Raw genomic sequence first — 18,225 nt, forward strand, 5'->3', positions numbered from 1 at the left:
ATGAATCCAAACCCAGGCCCAAGCAGGTTGCACAAGAAAAAGGCTCCGGACTAGGGACAGCAAAGGACTGGTTTCCCCCAAACTCCAGTGGTTTATATATGTCATAACAAAACCTGTACAGTAGCGCCAGGGAATTTGGGACAGCAAAGGACTGGGTTCCCCCAAACTCCAGTTAGGGATATCGGCGAACGCACTGCGCAGCCCATCTGCGCAGGTCAGCCTGGCCCATCTACGCGCGGCCGACAACAAAACTCATGAACACTTTCATTTTTTTGCAAAATAAATCGTGTGAAGAAGATGCACGGAATGGCTGAAAACTAGGCTGAGGAATAGTAGCATCCAGAGACTCTCAAACAAATTCATGGTCCATCGCTTCTGACAATGGCAGGGAAGACATCAGGGAGCTGATTGCAGCAACTCTCTACCAAGCGCGATGCTGGTTACTCACCAGGGCAGGGCGCTTCCATCGCGCAAGAAATGGCCGCGAGCGAGAAATGCAAGTTCGATTTGGAACGATCCAACCAGGGAAATCTCTTGCAATTCGGCCTGAACACCTCTCATACTGGTGTTTCACGATGTGCAAACTTTCAGAGAAATCGACCGGGGAGAACGTGGTGAGTACGTGGGTCCTTCGTCTCGCGTATGATTTGAATGGTCGCGGGGACAGAAGAACAGTAATTTTACGACTCCCAGCGGTGCAAACAGACCGCGGCCATGTTTTCTCTGTCGGCCGCGATCACGTTCAAAAAATCGATGACGCAATGCATGCGCAGAGGCCTGCGCAGTGCGTTCGCTGACATCCCTACTCCAGTGGTTTTATATATCATAAGTTATTCATAACAAAACCTGCACAGTAGCGCTAGGGAATTGAAGCTGAGCTAAACTGCCGCCGGGCACACACTGTTATTTGATTCTTGTGAAAACTCACCGAGAGTAGCATAGCGAACGTTGTGCAAGTCAGCCTCCAGAACCTCTTTGCGATTGCCGGCCTTGCGCCGCGAAAGGAAGATAGCCTCATTGAAGGTGCGGTCTGTCAGCGCTCGGCGCAGCTTCGTACTGTGCTCTTCCGGAATCTGCAGCTCCTGCAGTGCAGGCTGGATCTGCTTGGTGAACTGCTCCCTGCAACGGGCAGTGTTCAGATATTCCCAATACACGCCCGAGACAACACAGATGCCAATACACCCACATACACACCCACACACACACCACACCACACACACACACACATCATGTACCATCATGTATACGCCTGCCGCAACAGAAGCATGCAAATCTGCAAATGCACCGGATGTGCACCCACAGATTTTCTCTTATGGCATTGATAGCGGACAAGGTGTGAATGAGACAGATCAAGACTAGCGCCAGATAACTGTCCAATCCACACAACCTGCGAAGCCATGTGAATCGATCACCGATGCACATCTGGTCTACACCACACGGAGTACATTGGCATAAAACGGCCAAGACAGTTATCTATGCACACCCTACACTTGCTGGGGTAACCAGTATAGACAGCACGTGCTTTGATAGAAGCAGACACTAGATGCACTGGTCCCTTGAAGTGAAATTGGAGTTACACACACACACACACACACACACACACACACACACACACACACACACACACACACACACACACACACGCACACACACACACACTCATACCTTTGGACCTTTGGAAGCCCATCGCCAAAGGCGATGCTAGCTACACACTCATACACACACACACACACACACACACGCACTCATACACACATAGGAGTGCTGAGTACCAGACTGCGACCGATAAAACTCTGACATGTCGTCATCAAAGGTACAGAGTACATGATCCAAAGACACTGGCTTCTGGGTACGAGATACCTGCATCCCATCAACTGGTTGGAACGCGCTCTGCCAGGCCAGAACTTACAGTTTACGAGCACACTAGATATACTTATAGCAGCCTCTCGCGCCCCCCCCCCCCCCGTACACACATACAGAGGTCTACAAAAAGAAGCGCACAAGTACGTGATGACGGGTTCATGGTAAGACTTGCTAGCATTTTCTCCTGGTATCGGATTCGGGTAGTTTCCACGGGTACCCGATCGGGTACTGTTTCCATGGTAACACCACAATGCACCCCTTCCCTTACACACTGGGTAGACATGCGGGGAGTATTACATGAATTACGTACACGTGCACTGTAGGTCTACATGATGTCATCTGCGACTTCGGGTTTTCGGGTACTATTCTGTACCCGTCTACCCGAGGTCCTCATGGGTAGCACGGGTACTCGACTACCCGTGCACACCACTAGTTATACTGTTGTTACTACTACTACTACTACTACTACTACACACACGCATGCATGCACACACATATATACACACACACACACACACACACACACTACTACTACTACTACTACTACTGTAGCTTGGTTGCCACAAGGGCCACACCACTCCGAAAGGAGCCAGAGTCATTGTCAGGAGCAGAAACGGAGATGACGACTCAGGTCACTCTGTCGACGGAACTGGCGGTTGCAGCGAGAACTGCGAACACCATACGACGCTCTATCAGACTTGGTTGCTCGATGGCCACGGTCGCACTTGTGACGTCTGAAACCAGGCACTGACTTGAATTGCCGATTGCATGTCACACACAAGAGAGAAGCTGGGACGTTGAGCGGAATAGGTGATGCCGGCGCGGACGCTTCCGATGGTTCCAGGGGCAAACAATGATGTACACGCAAGCCACCACGAGAGTGAAACCACCTCCTGCATGTACCACACTGCACAGCACCACGCTGCTCCTGGATGGGGAGACTTCGCTCTGCGCTACACTTGTGTCTTGCTTTGTCACCTGGCCGACGAAACGAACGGTGGCAGATAAGACAGTCCACCCGTTGAGATTGGTCATGGGAAGGACCGCCGAGGCTCGGCCCAACGACAGACACCCGCCAGGCAGACCGATCCTGAGCAATCCCATACCAAGCCAGATGTTCAATGCCGATGTGCCAAAGATCAGCCGAAATCACATCCCTCCAGCGACGACGGGGACCACACGCAGGCCGAGGCGACGGTAGGAAGCCAAACAACAGCTGCTTGGGCACACGAACATCCGACATGCGGGCCACATGGCCAAGCCATTCAAGCCTCCGCTTCTGAAGCCGGGAGGACAATAGCGATGGATCACCCCACATCTCTCGGAGCTGCTCATTGGTGATGAGCACACACACACACACACACACACACACACACACACACACACACACACACACACACACACACACACACACACACACACACACACACTCTCTCTCTCTTCCGAATACAAATTACAGCCGACCTACATGTATAACGATATTTACATCAGAAGAAGAAATATCGTTATACGGTGATAATGTTGCAGGCGTGTTGTGTGGTATACACGCGTTACAGAGCCATAGGAATACGGTGGGAGGCTGGTCCTGTGGATGGGCGAACGTGTTTATTGTCTGTCTACTAGTAGTACATGTACATGTGTGGGTCGTATTACTTGCATTTCTTACCCTGTTGGCACGTTCAGACCACCTGCTGGAGAGGTGGTGACATCACGCACATCTACAATCTCAGGTGTAACGGTCTCCTCCACGGCGGAGCTGCATAGCCGGCGGGGCAGCACCGACAATGAGCTACATCCTATATAGCACACAGTAATTACACCGATCGTTTGGATTTCAGCAAATATTATTATGCCAGCACTGAAGTTTGACGAACTTCTATCATTCTTTGTTTGTTTTTACCTTGGAAAGGTAGAGCAAATGACCTGGCAGCCGCACGCAAAGGACACGCCATTGTGGATAGAAAATCAGCTTCAGTAGATAGTCCCTCTCAACATCTAGCAGATTGAAAGCTGAAATAATTCAAGCCAACTTCAGTTCAGAGTTAATTTTTCAATTATTTCTTTTTCTCTTTATTGCAGACCGCGCATTATCGCGATCTGCTGTGTTCATTCTTTGAGATTTTTTGCGATGAACTCTGAACTGGTACGCGGTACGCGGGCCCGGGCTCTGAACGCCATTTCTAGTTGGCATAGTTACATGAGATATACATAATCCTACACAGTTGCGAGGGCATGATGCTCTGATCAGGCCCGAGGTCTGTGAGTGATCTTGCCCGAGGTCGCGACGCCCAAGGGGCGTAGCCCCGAGGGCGTCGCGACCGAGGGCAAGATCACTCACATGACCGAGGGCCTGATCAGAGCGGCATGCCCGACGCAACTGTGTAGGATTGCGCTTCAGACAAGGCCCACCTCACAAACGACAAGGCCCAGTACAGTAGAGAGATTCAAACAGAAAGAAAGCCTTGACGGCAAATGAGTTGATGTCACATTGTGTGCAGTGACCATCACAAACAGTTATTTGTTTGGTCGGGACTTTCCAGTTTTGAGATGAAAGTATTCAAGTACAGTGAAGGCAGTAGTAACGTTAGTACCAGTAATATGACGGATTCGGAATAAACCCGACCTTCGAGTTAGGTGATTGCCAGAGTAAGGTTCAAATGCGAGTGCTGAGAAGCTGCAGCCTTAGGGCAGGTACAAAATGTACTTGTGGAGGTCTGCTTCCCTTGTGTACGTTTCGCCGCGAGAAACAGGACCGGCTGCAAGGTCGGTTGGCGTTTCTGGTCTCCCTGCAGACGTTCAAGACAGTAGTGAGTATATAATAATTTTGGAGAAGGGAGACAAATTTTTAGTCCTCGTCGGAGATGTTGCCCAAGGCAAGGACTTCGAAAAATGGTAAATGCGCATGTGCGGCGCGATGCTGTACGACTGCTGTTCTTGACCGGCTAAGCGGTCAAGATCGACTGATCTTGACTGCTTATTCTGGCCGCTCATTGGCCATCTCCTGGCAACAAGCACGTGCCATGTCTGAAAACATGATATCGCTGGATCACGTATGAGCCGTGTGTACAAAAATAGAGTAGAGTCTACACTGGTCTACGCGCCTGTGTGCAGAACCGCGGCATGTGTGTGTTGAGCCTTGAGGTTTTGTGCGTCAACATGCGAGGCATCCAGCTGATCTGCTGAGCGTGAGCGACCCACACACACGCTGCACGCGATACAGCTGCACTGCGCTATACCACTAGTTCTAGTGTAGTTGCTCCATGCACACAAGAAAACTCAAACCAAAACAAAGCTGAGAAAAAATAATTGGAGGGCTGAAAAGTATTATTGAAGGTGGAATGTTCATAGTAAGTTTGAATGTTACCAACGTCAGACACATCGCAAATTCCAGGATAGAACCGTCTGCAGTTCTGTATTGGCCTGGAATTCAGCTAGAATCTTGTGGCAGGAGCGGAAAGTGTTCGTCGTGCCACGTTCGTAGCTGTTTGAAAAGCTTTTGTTCTCATACAAACGTTTCCAAAAAAAAAGAATTTACCTTTGAGAGGAGCGTTGAATACACCGTGTATTTCCGTTGCATTCCGAATGGAATGAGGTTGTTAATCGGACATGATGTGTTGGATATAAGGCGATGAGTATTGAACATGCCCGGAGCGGTCCTGTCGCAATGGAAACGGCTGTGTTGGAGAGGTGTGATGCCAATTTGTCGTCGCAGCCTGCTGATTTGAATTGTGCAATTGAAAAACAGTCACAGGAGCCATTGATACAGACATCTGAGCAACAACAGCAGCAGCAGTCCGTAGGAGCAGTAGTGGCAGCAGCAGCACAGCATGCTCCCCAACAGCAGCAGCAGCAGTCCACAGCAGGAGCAGGCGATGCTCACCAGCATCACCAGCAATATCAGTCCATAGCAGCAGCAATGCAACGTGCTCCCCAACAGCAACTGCGCCGGCCGTCAACAACAGCAATAGCACAACATGCTTTCCAACAGCACCAACAGCAGATCCATCAGCAGCAGCAGCCGCCGCCACAGCAGCTCCAGCATCAGCAGCAGCTCCAGCATCAGCAGCTCCAGCATCAGCAGCAGCTCCAGCATCAGCAGCAGCTCCAGCATCAGAAGCAGCACCAGCAGCAGCACCAGCAGCAGCTCCAGCACCAGATCCATCAGCAGCAGCAGCTCCAGCAGCAGCAGCAGTCCATATCGGCGGTGGCAGCAGCAGCACACCATGCTCCCCGGCAACAACAACAGCAAGGAAAGGATAGTTCACCAGCAGCAGCAGCAGCAGGGCAAGCACCAACAACATCGTCACGCTCCGCATCAGCGTCGGTGGGTACTGGGATTGCTACTCGCCCTGTTGCTAGGCACACGGCTGCCACCCCTAGTGCTTCTTCACGGGAATGCGAGGAGATTCGACAGTTCAGTCTCGGCGCCGAGCTAGTGGCGTCACCTGGCAATGACATGACCCGGGCTGTGTCACCAAAGATGGCCCAGCAGCTTGGTGAGCTGATCGAGGATAGAGAAGTGAAGCTGGCGATCACAGATGAGCGCTATCAGAAGTGCTTGCTAGAGCTGTTGTTCTTGGATGCTGGCGGTGAAATGGTCGACTACCATCTTTGGCGTAAGCGCAAGAACCCGTATCGAGACACGTTTCTGGATCTGAATCCCATCGAGAACGAATCGTTTGAGTACAATCTGCCGCCCGACCCGGTGCGGACGCAGGGCCAGCCCACGCCATCCAGCTCCACAGCCGCTCACAGCAGCACTGCCGGCGCCTCTCGCACCCCGACGGCAACGAGCACATCGCAAGCGACGGCGACGACCACGCCGACTGTGGCGCCGATGGCTGCAGCAGCAGCAGCACCCCAGCCACCAGCGCCGCAGCCGCCGCCGCCGAAAGTGTCCCGTGGCCGTGCGCCCGACTCTCGCCCACGCATACACGCCTACACTGGCCCTGTGGCCAGGTCGCGCAAGGACCGTGAGAGCAGCGGCTCGCGTAGCGGCTCACGCGTGCGCTCTCCGCTGGCCTCACCAAAGTCACCGCAGTCGGGCGCCACGAGTCTGGTTTCCTCTCCAACGCACACAGGTAACTAACTACGAGATGGCATGCCACTGTTATCTCCTGATAACCAAGACTTTGCTTTATTGTGTAGAGCGGTACCGCGCACAGTGTAGAAGATGATAAATAATAATATGTGACAGGTCGCGTACAACATGCATTGACACAATCGGTATGAGATTATTCTGCAACACATTATTGTGTTGAGCTGACCTGCGAATCCACGGAATGGCAGTAGTAATTTGTCAATGTTTCCCGCAGAGCTGTCCGACTACTGATCGTAGTGGGATTGAGAGCAGCTCGGTGAACGCCAATCGTCTCGCGTCAAAGAAATAATTATGAGCAGCACTGTAGCAGTTGAACTCGGATGGCGAGCCAATTAAATTATGGTGAGAAAGGAGAAGGACAAAATGTTGCTGACTGTGTACGATCTGGTTACGTTGGTGGACAGTTAGTCATAACTCGTAACATTTTGTCCTTTTCCTTTTTCACTGTAGTAATTGTGCAGTATTGTACATATACTGTACAAGCAGAAATATTCGTCTGGAATTTAACTTCGTCTTTTTCGTCCAACGAGCTGTTGGACTAAATTAAATGCCGGACTAATATTGATTTGTCCAGCTTTTCAATACACTCTTATGATCCATGGACGAAATTTACAACCGGACGAACCCCCTTTCTTTGGAGTTGGACGAAATTATTGACCGACGAAATTTTCTGCTTATACAGTATGTATCCAGTGACACATGTAAGTGAACCGGCACGCATGCACACATGCGCACGCGCACACACGCACACACACACACACACGCACGCCTGTTCGTGCCGCTGTTCATTTTCCGCACCCCCTCCCGCTCTCTTTTCTCCTTGCATTCGTTACTGCACAGGCAGCACCAGCAGCAGTCATGGTGGTCCAGTGTCGCCACCACTGGAGCAGCAGGTCACCAGCAGCACCATCAGCAGCACCAGTAGCACCACCAGCAGCAGCACCAGCACCGGCATGCGCAGCCAGCACAAGTGGGTGGAGAACATGGAGATGACGATGACGCACGGCTCGCAGGAGATTGCCGAGCAGGCCAAGCACGAGGCCGACGTGCGAGTGCGCATGGAGGCGCTGCAGAAGGACGGCCTCTGGTCGGCCATGCGCACCAGTCCCGTCGACGAGCCCGCGAGGCCGAAGTCCCACTGGGATTTCCTGCTGGAGGAGATGGAATGGCTCGCCGGCGATTTCATGAAGGAGAGACGCATCCGATCCTCTTGGGCACGAAAGGTAATATATTCCTGTTTGTTTCCTTTCTGTTTTGCATGGATGCAGTGAATGGGATCTTCGGTCTTTGACCACTTTCCTGGTGGGCTGATCTACTCACCTCCCACCGCTTTATGAGATGTATCTGCGCCTTTGATCTTTGCAGGGTGGTGGCGTTCCTACGGGTGTTGAAAACTCAGTCTAACTCAGTCTCAAGCGAACCGTGAATTGTTGTTTTTTTTTCTTTTTTCTGGTGGAACCCAATGTTCTATTTTTTTTTAAATCTTTTCTTTGTAGTGGAGGTGGGGTGTGAGTTGTTATTTGTGCCTGGACTAACTAGCAGTGTAGGGGCACGGAATATTTGTAATCCGAGTGAATTGTCAAGGTCTTGTTTCGTTCGTTCAGACTCGATTATGTTGTAAATGGCAAACGCTGCGCACTGTAAAGGACTAAGGGTGCAGGCTTGCTTATCTGCTGTGAAGGCATGTTGTGTGGAATGCACACGACTTTGTTGTACAAGTTCTGAACAGCGTATTACACCATGGTACTTCAGTCGTGGCACTGTCCTCCGCGGCGAGAGTTGGATTTTACTTTTCAACAGCAGTTACTACTGTAGAGAGGCGCTACGCACACTGTGTCCCCCAAACGCCCATTGTGCATTGCCAAATATGGAAGGTATGAGTAATGCATGTGAGTACGCTGGGATCAGCAATGCACTGTTCAACACCCCCAGGCGACCATGCCCGGGTGGCTGTGTGAGGAGGTATGGTACAAATCATGGCATTGTGCAATGGGCTCATTCCCTGTGCTCTGTTCTGCAGCTGTCCAAGGCAGTGCTGCGCCACCACAATGAGAAGGCCACCCGGCAGCAGCGCATTCGCAAGGAGAGCCAGGCCAAGCTGCGGCGCATAGCCAGCGGCATGGCCAAGGACGTGCGCGGATTCTGGGGCAACATTGAACGGGTAAGCACCATGGTGTCTTGTATTAAAGCCTATCTCGAATAGAAGCCTGTTTTGAATACCAGCCTGATTTTCAAGATACACTGTCGGCACACAAGCCTGGTTTTAGTGTTGACACACATAGAAATACCTGGTTTGAATAGAAGCCTGACGTGGATAGAAGCCTAGCCCTGACATCGGTAGTAGAGTGGTGTTCACATCAGTTTGTCATGTGACTAAATTTGTGCAGAAAGTGATCATGTCATGTGGACAGTGAAACCAACATGGCCACCGACATCATGTGACCCATAGGTGCAGGCAGGGTTTGTGTGGAGTTGGAACTTGGAACCAACATGGCTGTCCCGTATGGTCATGTGACAGCTGATGTAGATAGGTACTGTAAAACCGGAAAGTTTAACGACCATTTTTTTGTTGTATTTTTGGCACGACAGTGTGCAGAACGTTTAACGATGGCTACCTGGTCACCCATCTCTGTATGCGCATCTTTACACAGACATCTAGCGATAACGTTTCTTCGAATAACGAAAAAAAATGATCGTTAAAACGTTAGACTTTCCGGTTATACAGTAGGTACGTTTTGATTTGAATTTGCAGAACCAAACGGGCGCTGTCGCCCAATTACATGGAAGCGAATGGAAACAAATACATTCTTGTAGAACATAGCCTAACACGATAGCAGGGTGTAGTACAAAGCAAAGAACGCTCAGTCAATGAATACCGTTAGAACGAAACACAGGGGAGGCGGTAGGCAGCACGCGACTGGTACTGTGGAGGACCGCAAGCGTTCAAAGGTACATATTAAGAGTTCGGGCATCCTGGGTGCTCACCGGAAAACTGATGTTGGCAGCTCTTGGGGAGAATACTTGAGCGTGTGGATTTAAAGACGCTATAGCAGTGAAAAGTAATAAGTAGTAAGAGAAAGAACAATCATGAATGAGCAGAAGCCATTCCTTACCGGTTATTGGCTTCCTCGCCGTCTCCTCACACGTTGCGCAAGGCGGTGCATCTCTTTTTCAGATGCCTCATTTGCCCATGCGATTTGAGGGTCTAACGCCAGAGGGTCTAACGCCAGGACTCTTGCGCTGAACGTATGCTTGCCGGATGCACGGATAAAGTAAACCCTTCGTCATCAGGTGATGGGTGACACCCCTTCCCGCGAGAGAGCGGAGATGCCAGCACTCCATGCGTGGCCTTTGGTTCTGGGTTGTTGGCGTGGCGACTGGTGCAGAATAAGCTGCTCACCGTACAGGTATCTTAGAAACCCTTGGTTGCTGCTTGTCGCTGTGCTGCTGCTGCTGTTGTGCGTCTGTGCCAGCGGTAATGTCCGCAGACGCCACTTGCTGCTGCGTGTCGTTGCTGAGGCCAATTTCCGGACTGGCGGTTTTCTCCCAGCCACGTTTCTTTCCCTTCGTACTCAGTACGGGGCACTCCCTTGCCTCGTGGCTTGACTTGTTGCAGTGCCAGCACGTTTTAGCCTGTCCTTTGTGCCATGTACACACCTTCAGCTGGCCGACTGCTACACACGAAGGTACGACTGTACGCAGCACAATAGTGACGTACTTGGTGCCCGTTTTAGTTTCGAAATTCTCAACCTGAATTTTTCCTCGCCAAGGGACCCCCATCACTGAGCCAAATTTCAGGAATGAGGCAACAACAGCACTATCCGACTGGGAATGGGGGCATCCAAATACATATACGCTGACAACGTCAGCGCCACTGATTGTTACTTGAACGGGCTTACCAGCAACAGAGATGCCTTTGGAAAGCATACGATCTCGAAACGCCAGGCTTGAAACAGTTACTGAGCAAAATGCACGACGGCCGTGGAGGTCGATTTGCCGGATGTCAGAGACCGTAATTCCGCTACTCATCAGATTTCTCTATGTAGAACAGGTGCTGGCTTGGCCAGTCATCTTCAAGTTTGAAGGTAAATGCAGCAGAGATCGCAGCTCGGTTTTGACCTCCCGCCTCCATTTTTGAAATAAACAAAAAAAATGTGAAACCACTCTATTATTTAGTATTAGTTGGAACGGCAGCAAGACCAGGAAGCTGCTTCTCAGCAATAAGCCCATTGCGCATTGCCAAACGTATGGATGGTATGAGTAATGCATGTGAGTACGCTGGGATCAGCAATGCACTGTTCAACACCCCAGACGACCATGCCCAGGTGGCTGTGTGGGGTGTTTATGGTGCAAATTACGCCATTACGCAATGGGCTTATCCAGAGGCATTTGGTCATCTTCAATCTGAATACAGGTGGAATCCTGATAATTCGAATATGGCTTATTCGAACATACCGCGTAATTAGAACTTTTTGCAGGCCCGGTTTCTATCATTACGATTCCCACATAAACAAATTCTGATAATTTGAACCTCGAACTGGACGTGTCCGGTTCATTAGAAGTCCCACGGATTCCAATTCCATAGAAAATGTGTGGGATTTGTGCTGATAATTCGAAGTTAGCAAAGTGTAATTCAAAATTCACTATACACTGTACTGGTCAGTTCAGTTTGCATGAGCAGGCTGTGCCGGTCAGTTCAGTATCCGTGAAATCTGTGTCTAAGGTCTATAGCGCAGCTCTGCGTGACCATGAGAGCATTTTGACATACATATTGTGTTGTGGGTGCATGTTTGGATAAATAGAATATCCGGATAATCAGAAGTTTTTTCCTGACATTAACGTGTGCATGGTGTCATGATGATGTCATCCGTAAAACATGTTCCTGGACCGAATCGTCCGAATGGGTGCTTTCAAGAGACCGGTCGTCGTTGGTGCTCTGCCGCTCTGCACGAAACAGTGCAGCACCCATTTCCTCCGACAGGTTTGTACGCACCTCGTCACTGTGCTCCTGGTCCATGGCGGGACGGGACAGACAAGTCACTGCTGTTTTTTTTGTTGGTGTCCTGATGGTATGCTCTGTGTATGGCCCAAGTCTCAAAGCCATGGTATGCTCTGTGTATGGCCCAAGTCCCAAAGCCATGGTATGCTCTGTGAATGGCCCAAGTCTCAAAGCCATGGTATGCTCTGTGAATGGCCCAAGTCCCAAAGCCATGGTAAACTGGGTATGGCCCAAGTCCCAAAGTCATCGTAAACTGTGTATGACCTAAGTCCCAAACCATTATAAGCTGTTGATGGCCCAAGTCCCAGAGCCATTATAAGCTGTGCGTGGCGCAATGCACCATACCCAGGTACTTATACAGTTCACAAGTCTACCGACAACTCTGAAAGGACCAGTGCTGGCGTGTACGGGTAAGGGGCCGTCCGGGGTTACCGATTGTTTTTACAAAACGAAGTTTTAGTATTTTTCAGCCCCCACCCACCCACCCACCCACCTTTTCTGCAGGTAAAACGAATTCCAATAAAATATTGATGTCAATTTTCGACACCCAGAAGTAACTGGGCATTCTTCATCAGCATTCAATAATTATTTTCAAAACGAAACTCCATCAAACCCACCCACCCACAAACGAAAACATTTCGTTTTGAAAATATTATTGGTAACCTTGGACGGCCCCTAACACGTCAACGGGAGAATTATTTCCAAGTTTTCTGTGTATCGTCTGCATATCACTGATTGGCTTGTTGGCTGGCTACTCTATTCCTACCCTCCCTCAGGTTCTGAAGTACAAGTACGATCGTTTGAACGACGCTCACCGCCAGGAGGCATTACAAGAGCAGCTGAGTGCTGTCATGGATAAGACGGAGCAGTACTCGTCCTGGCTAGCAGAGGATCTAGATGCAGCCAACACCAGCAATACGGAGTACAGTAAGCAGAGCTTTCCACAGAGAGGCGAAAGACGCTCAACTCCACCGTGCATTTTGTTGGTGTTTGGTGGGTGGGGAGGGGATGTGGTGGGTGCGTGCACGCATGCGGATGGGCGCGCATGTGTGTGTGGTGTGTGTGTGTGTGTGTGTGTGTGTGTGTATGTGCAGGGGTAGACGTCAACCCTCTATTATTCAAGTATTTCATGGTGTACTACATTGTACATGCCCTGGTGCTTTTATCTGTACTGCAGCGGAAGTTTCTCTCTCTCTCTCTCTCTCTCTCTCTCTCTCTCTCTCTCTCTCTCTCTCTCTCTCTCTCTCTCTCTCTCTCTCTCTCTCTCTCTCTCTCTCTCTCTCTCTCTCTCCTCCCTCCCTCCCTCCCTCCCTCTCTCCCTCCCTCCCTCTCTCTCTCCCTCCCTCCCTCTCTCCCTCCCTCTCTCCCTCCCTCCCTCTCTCCCTCCCTCTCTCCCTCCCTCCCTCTCTCCCTCCCTCTCTTCCTCTCTCCCTCCCTCCCTCCCTCTCTCCCTCCCTGCTTAGTTTGTTGCGCCTATTTTATTTTTTGGTGTTGTACTAAGGTATGGATGTTACAACGGAGGATGGCGGTGATACCAGTCGACTGTCTTCGGCATTCCCATCCGAACTCGACTCTGATGGCTCCACAGGGCACCGGCGCCGTTTATCAGGTACAGCGACCCATTTAAGTTCCTTTATCTCATGCTGTCTCTCTTTCTGGCCAAACTGCCATTCTATAATGGTTCACTGCAGAGTCTTTCTGCACTATTCTTCTTAGCCTTTTATTGTTGTTTATGATGCCTGCTTCAATTTGCCCAGTAAATATTTTCTAGTCATATTCAGTGGTTCTGTACATTCATGTTGAAAGTCATTTTAATGGTCTCTCTCTCTCTGTCTCCCTCTCTCTGTCTCCCTGTGGCTCGTCTCTTGTCTCTCTCTCTCTCTCTCTCTCTCTCTCTCTCTCTCTCTCTCTCTCTCTCTCTCTCTCTCTCTCTCTCTCTCTCTCTCTCTCTCTCTCTCTCTCTCTCTCTCTCTCTCTCTCTCTCTCTCTCTCTCTCTCTCTCTCTCTCTCTCCACACACCCCCAGCAGGAATGTCAAGCAGTAAAGGTTCTTCTGAAGCTGGCGAGGCTGATGTGTTTGAACCCGACGCAAACAGTGACGACGATGATGACGAAGAGACTATTCTTGCAGCTAATGCCAACGAGGTGAGTTGCGTGTGCATATGCATTCCGATGCACATGGATCGGTTGCCTGGCCATCAGTTGTTTTTGTTAGTAGCTAGCTGATTGATAATGTATTAATGAGCCATTGATACAACACTGTTGTAGCAGGTGCACACAACAGGAATAGTGTAGAATGGAAGTGTTATGAACCCTACCAGACCTAACTATGACAAGTTCTAAGTCAATCACAATGAGAAGGAGAGGTACACACGAATAGGTTGCGCTAGTTTACACGTCACAAAGAGTACTGAGGTGGTGACAAAGAAGGGTAAAAAGTAGACGCCAAGTGAAAGCCAACAAATCATCACGAACGTCTAACGTCACACCTGAAGGTTGCTAACTACACAAGACAAATACTTCACGAACCTCGAAAATTGAAAATTCAGTCGACGGTAGGTGAAAGGAAGGCTGATGGGGTGTGACATAGGCGAGAACTGTGGGTTGCTGACTTAGCACTTGTGATAGTTATGTCTGGTAGGGTTCATAACACCTCCATTCTGCACTATTCCTTTTGTGTTGATTTGTCGCATTTGTGAGTTAGTTGAGTGTTCACACCTTGCACTGGTATCTTCTCTATAAAATAGCATTATTTAGCTTAATCCCTTCATTGAACAACTGCTTCTCCCCTGATGAGTTCCCGGTATCTTTATGGAACGAAACCAACCTTGTCAGGAGTACTACTACTTGCTTTCGTGGAGTGTGGCTGGTGGACTGTTCGTGCTGTTGTCTGCGAGCGTCGTGTGGTCTCGTCGGGTGAAATGAAAAACCTATTACTATCCACTGTGCCACATAGAAACTTAGAGAGCGTCAATCGCAAGGAGACTGACGTGACGCGTCTGTTAAGGCTGGCGTATGTATGCACATGGTGCTGGAATTATTAAGGAAATTGTGCGGAATAAGTCAATCTATAAGAAAAGAGGACCAAAGAGCTACAAGTTACTTTAGAGTATCCACTAACACCATCTTTTCTTCTTATAAATCTAACTCTGGCGTAACTTTGTCTCATGTAGCTGCACTATTGTGATTGGCATGTTTATAGTTTTATGCCGATGTGAATACTGCCGTGGCCTCATTTTTGTTGTGTGTGCGTGCGTGTGTGTGCGTGTGCGTGTGTGCTCGCACTCCAGGATGAGTCTGCAGTTGCGGACGAGGTGAATGAGCTGTGTCGTGAGAGTGAGATGCCACTGGACGACTTCTTAGGGCAGCATGTGCCTCTGGACTATCTGGAACAGCGGGAGAAAATGCTCCAGGACGAGATCGCAAACGCCTCCGAGTCTTGCTCAAGCTATTCGGATGATTCGTCAGACGACGATGACGACGACGACGATGACGAGGATGATGACAGTGACGAGGATGATGATAATAGTGATGTTGCCTCAAGTGAAGGTGCGAATAGCAGCGATGTTGGAAAGGTGACGGCACCGCATGCTCACTTTCCCGATACCGATCCGTCCTCGGCTGCTACCGCTGCAGCATCGCTGTCGCCCAGAGGCCGTCGTCGCCAGCAGCAGCAGCAGCGGTGTAGTCCATCACCATCGTCGTCATCCGCCGGGGGTGGACTGCGTCAATCTTCACGTCGACGTGCTCATCAGTCTGAGGCGTCTTCACGCAGCGCCACGGAGAGCGAGGAGGCGTCCGTGTCCACATTGGAGGCAGTGTCGACCGTAGACTCTCTGCTTGCAGAGCCCGTGAAAGGTCAGTGCTGCAACGTCTGTATTCCCCTGTCAGCCATGTTGCAGTGGCAGTTTGCGTGTGGATACGGCGGTGTGTTGTTGTTTTGCTAACTTCAATACGTTTAGTTTTCAGGTGCAGTTTACGCTGCCGATCAGTGTACGTATACCCTCGTACTTGTGTGGTGCGTGTACTAGTGTATGCTGTGCTTGAGTTGCAGTGTTCCTGTAGCTCTGTGAAGCGACCGGATCATCATGACATCTAATGCACTGTGTTCACTTTCTCTTTTTCTTTCTCCTCTCTCTCTCTCTCTCTCTCTCTCTCTCTCTCTCTCTCTCTCTCTCTCTCTCTCTCTCTCTCTCTCTCTCTCTCTCTCTCTCTCTCTCTCTCTCTCTCTCTCTCTCTCTCTCTTAATCCTGGCTTGGCTTTGCAGAAGGTGATGATGAGTTTGATCCGGAGGAGGAATCTGAAGCCAGTGACGACGAGAGAACAATTTTACGTGAAGAAGCGCGTCAGGTTAGTTATTGCCATTCTTGAGAATGTGCTCGACTGCCATGTATTGACCATTAGCCACTCTCATGGATCGCCTCGCGCCTTTGCCCCCCCCCCCTCCCCCTTCTCTCTCTCACTCACTATCTCCCCTCCCCTTCTCTCTCTCACTCACTATCTATCTATCCATCCATCCATCCATCCATCCATCCATCCATCCATCCATCCATCCATCCATCCATCCATCTCTCTGTCTCGCCCTCTCTCCCTATTGATCTGTTTCCCCTGTGTGTTGTTGTATGCCTTAATCGTTTCCAGGATGCAGCCTTAGTTGCCGCCGAGGTTGATGATCTTCAACGGGAGAGTGAAATGCCGCTGGACGACTTTCTCATGTCCATACCGGCCGATTACCTGGAGCAGCGGGAGAAGATCTCCATTGCCGGTGCCGGTGTTTCCGAGAGTGACTTGTCTTCGTCGGCTGGAGAGTATGGCAGTAGCAGTGCTAGCAGTAGTGATGAGTCGCTCAGCAGCAGTGGTGGTGATGACGACGAGGACGACAATGACCAACAGACCAGCGGTGCAGATCAGCAGCGGCGCCGCCATCGCCGCAGCAACAACGGACGACACCATCACGCAGAGCTGGCCTCCTCGGCCGCATCTTCACTCGCCCTGCGCCGCTCCAGGCGCTCAACTCGTGGCACAGCAGTAGTAACAGCAGTAGCAGCTTCACAGTCACCATTGTCAGCATCAGATGTAGCCACTGACGGCAACAGCACGTCGTTACCACCATCCTCACTGACCACCGACATTGATGGTGAGTGGGCTTAAGTTAGACCTGTCACTATTACTGTGGAATGTACTCCAATTATTTTCGGTGCTCAATATTTTCGGTACGACGGCAAAAGGCCAGGTTAGGTGAACAGAAAATTTAGGTACAGAGGAGCAGTTCCCTATTGGATTACGTGTGTTTGTTCGGTGTGTTGAAATTTTAGGTATTAAACAGATGCACCGAAAGTACCGAAAATAAAAGTACACCGAAAATTTGTGAAATTTCAGTATGCCTTGAATGTACCCGCATCACCCTGGTGCGGCTATGGAAGCCTTGGCATATTACCGGTGGTCTGCTAGTCAAGAAGTACGTCTGAACAATAGCCAAATGCATGTATTTCTTTGGAATTTTTGCTGCTCATCTGTGGATTGGCCTTGACCATTATTCTACTTAATGTCCGTGGCTTCAAAAAAAGGAATTGTGTGTGTGTGTGTGTGTGTGTGTGCGTGTGCGTGCGCGCGCGCGCGCGCGTGTGTGTGTATGTGTGCGCGTGCGTGCGTGTGTGAGCAGGAGGCGCTGGTGATGATGTTAACGACGTGTTCAATCCAGACGAGTGCTCTGACGATGAGGATGATGACGAGAGCACAATACTGCTAGAAGTCAAACGCCAGGTCAGTACGCTCATGCACTCTAAAGCCACAGGTCAGTACGCTCATGCACTCTAAAGCCACAGAATGTGCAGTTGCCTGTCGCCAGTCTCTCCGGGAGCGTGGGTTTGAATCCCACCGCTGCCACCAGGTTATGTTGGGCCTGCAAGCCACGCTGGAGTCCATTGTGGTACAACGCAAGGACTGGTTTATGTACAGAGCATGTGCATTATTGTACAGATCAGAGAGAGACAATATGGAGAGAGACAATGCTGAGAGAGACAATATGGAGAGAGACAATATGGAGAGAGACAATGCTGAGAGAGACAATATGGAGAGAGACAATATGGAGAGAGACAATATGGAGAGAGACAATGCTGAGAGAGACAATGATGTTGCGGACACTATACGCTGCACTATCTCTCTCCAGTGCTGCAACAGCAGCGTTTCACATCTCGCATGGCATCATGGTTCAACAGGTTACACTGGCAAGCAGTCAAGAGGTGACCAACAGAGAGTTGTAC

The 18,225-nt window shown here is 50.2% G+C and overlaps 2 protein-coding genes across 3 annotated transcripts in view; one reads left to right on the forward strand and one right to left on the reverse strand.

The window, feature by feature from the left end:
• Positions 1-862: 862 nt before the first annotated feature.
• Positions 863-3,927, reverse strand: LOC135828580 (uncharacterized). Its single transcript, XM_065341016.1, has 3 exons — positions 3,764-3,927; positions 3,530-3,659; positions 863-1,119 (listed from the first exon to the last, which is right to left on the reverse strand). The coding sequence occupies exons 1-3, from the start codon at positions 3,813-3,815 to the stop codon at positions 879-881; spliced, it is 423 nt and encodes a 140-aa protein (XP_065197088.1). The 5' UTR covers positions 3,816-3,927; the 3' UTR covers positions 863-878.
• A 1,223-nt stretch (positions 3,928-5,150) lies between these two features.
• LOC135828435 (helicase domino-like) overlaps positions 5,151-18,225 on the forward strand; it is a 48,631-nt gene continuing 35,556 nt past the window's right edge. Inside the window, exons 1-10 of one of the 2 annotated variants that reach the window (XM_065340885.1) lie at positions 5,151-6,944; positions 7,805-8,187; positions 8,985-9,125; positions 12,740-12,890; positions 13,465-13,572; positions 13,989-14,107; positions 15,253-15,820; positions 16,230-16,312; positions 16,604-17,099; positions 17,625-17,725. In XM_065340885.1, coding sequence (XP_065196957.1) covers positions 5,492-6,944; positions 7,805-8,187; positions 8,985-9,125; positions 12,740-12,890; positions 13,465-13,572; positions 13,989-14,107; positions 15,253-15,820; positions 16,230-16,312; positions 16,604-17,099; positions 17,625-17,725 — 3,603 coding nt within the window. In that variant the 5' untranslated portion in view covers positions 5,151-5,491. The remainder of the gene's footprint in view (positions 6,945-7,804; positions 8,188-8,984; positions 9,126-12,739; positions 12,891-13,464; positions 13,573-13,988; positions 14,108-15,252; positions 15,821-16,229; positions 16,313-16,603; positions 17,100-17,624; positions 17,726-18,225) is intronic. The other variant, XM_065340886.1, reaches the window with a different exon arrangement.

This window comes from Sycon ciliatum, chromosome 12 (genome assembly GCF_964019385.1).
Source record: "Sycon ciliatum chromosome 12, ocSycCili1.1, whole genome shotgun sequence".
Taxonomy (NCBI): Eukaryota; Metazoa; Porifera; class Calcarea; order Leucosolenida; family Sycettidae; genus Sycon; species Sycon ciliatum.

Excerpts from the sequence above, each read along its gene's own strand:
- LOC135828580 (XM_065341016.1), bottom strand. The coding sequence starts at position 3,815 with ATGGCGTGTCCTTTGCGTGCGGCTGCCAGGTCATTTGCTCTACCTTTC. Across the intron at positions 3,660-3,763 it reads ATTTGCTCTACCTTTCCAAG|GATGTAGCTCATTGTCGGTG; the intron begins GTAAAAACAAAC and ends TGTGCTATATAG. Across the intron at positions 1,120-3,529 it reads GGTCTGAACGTGCCAACAGG|GGAGCAGTTCACCAAGCAGA; the intron begins GTAAGAAATGCA and ends TGCCCGTTGCAG.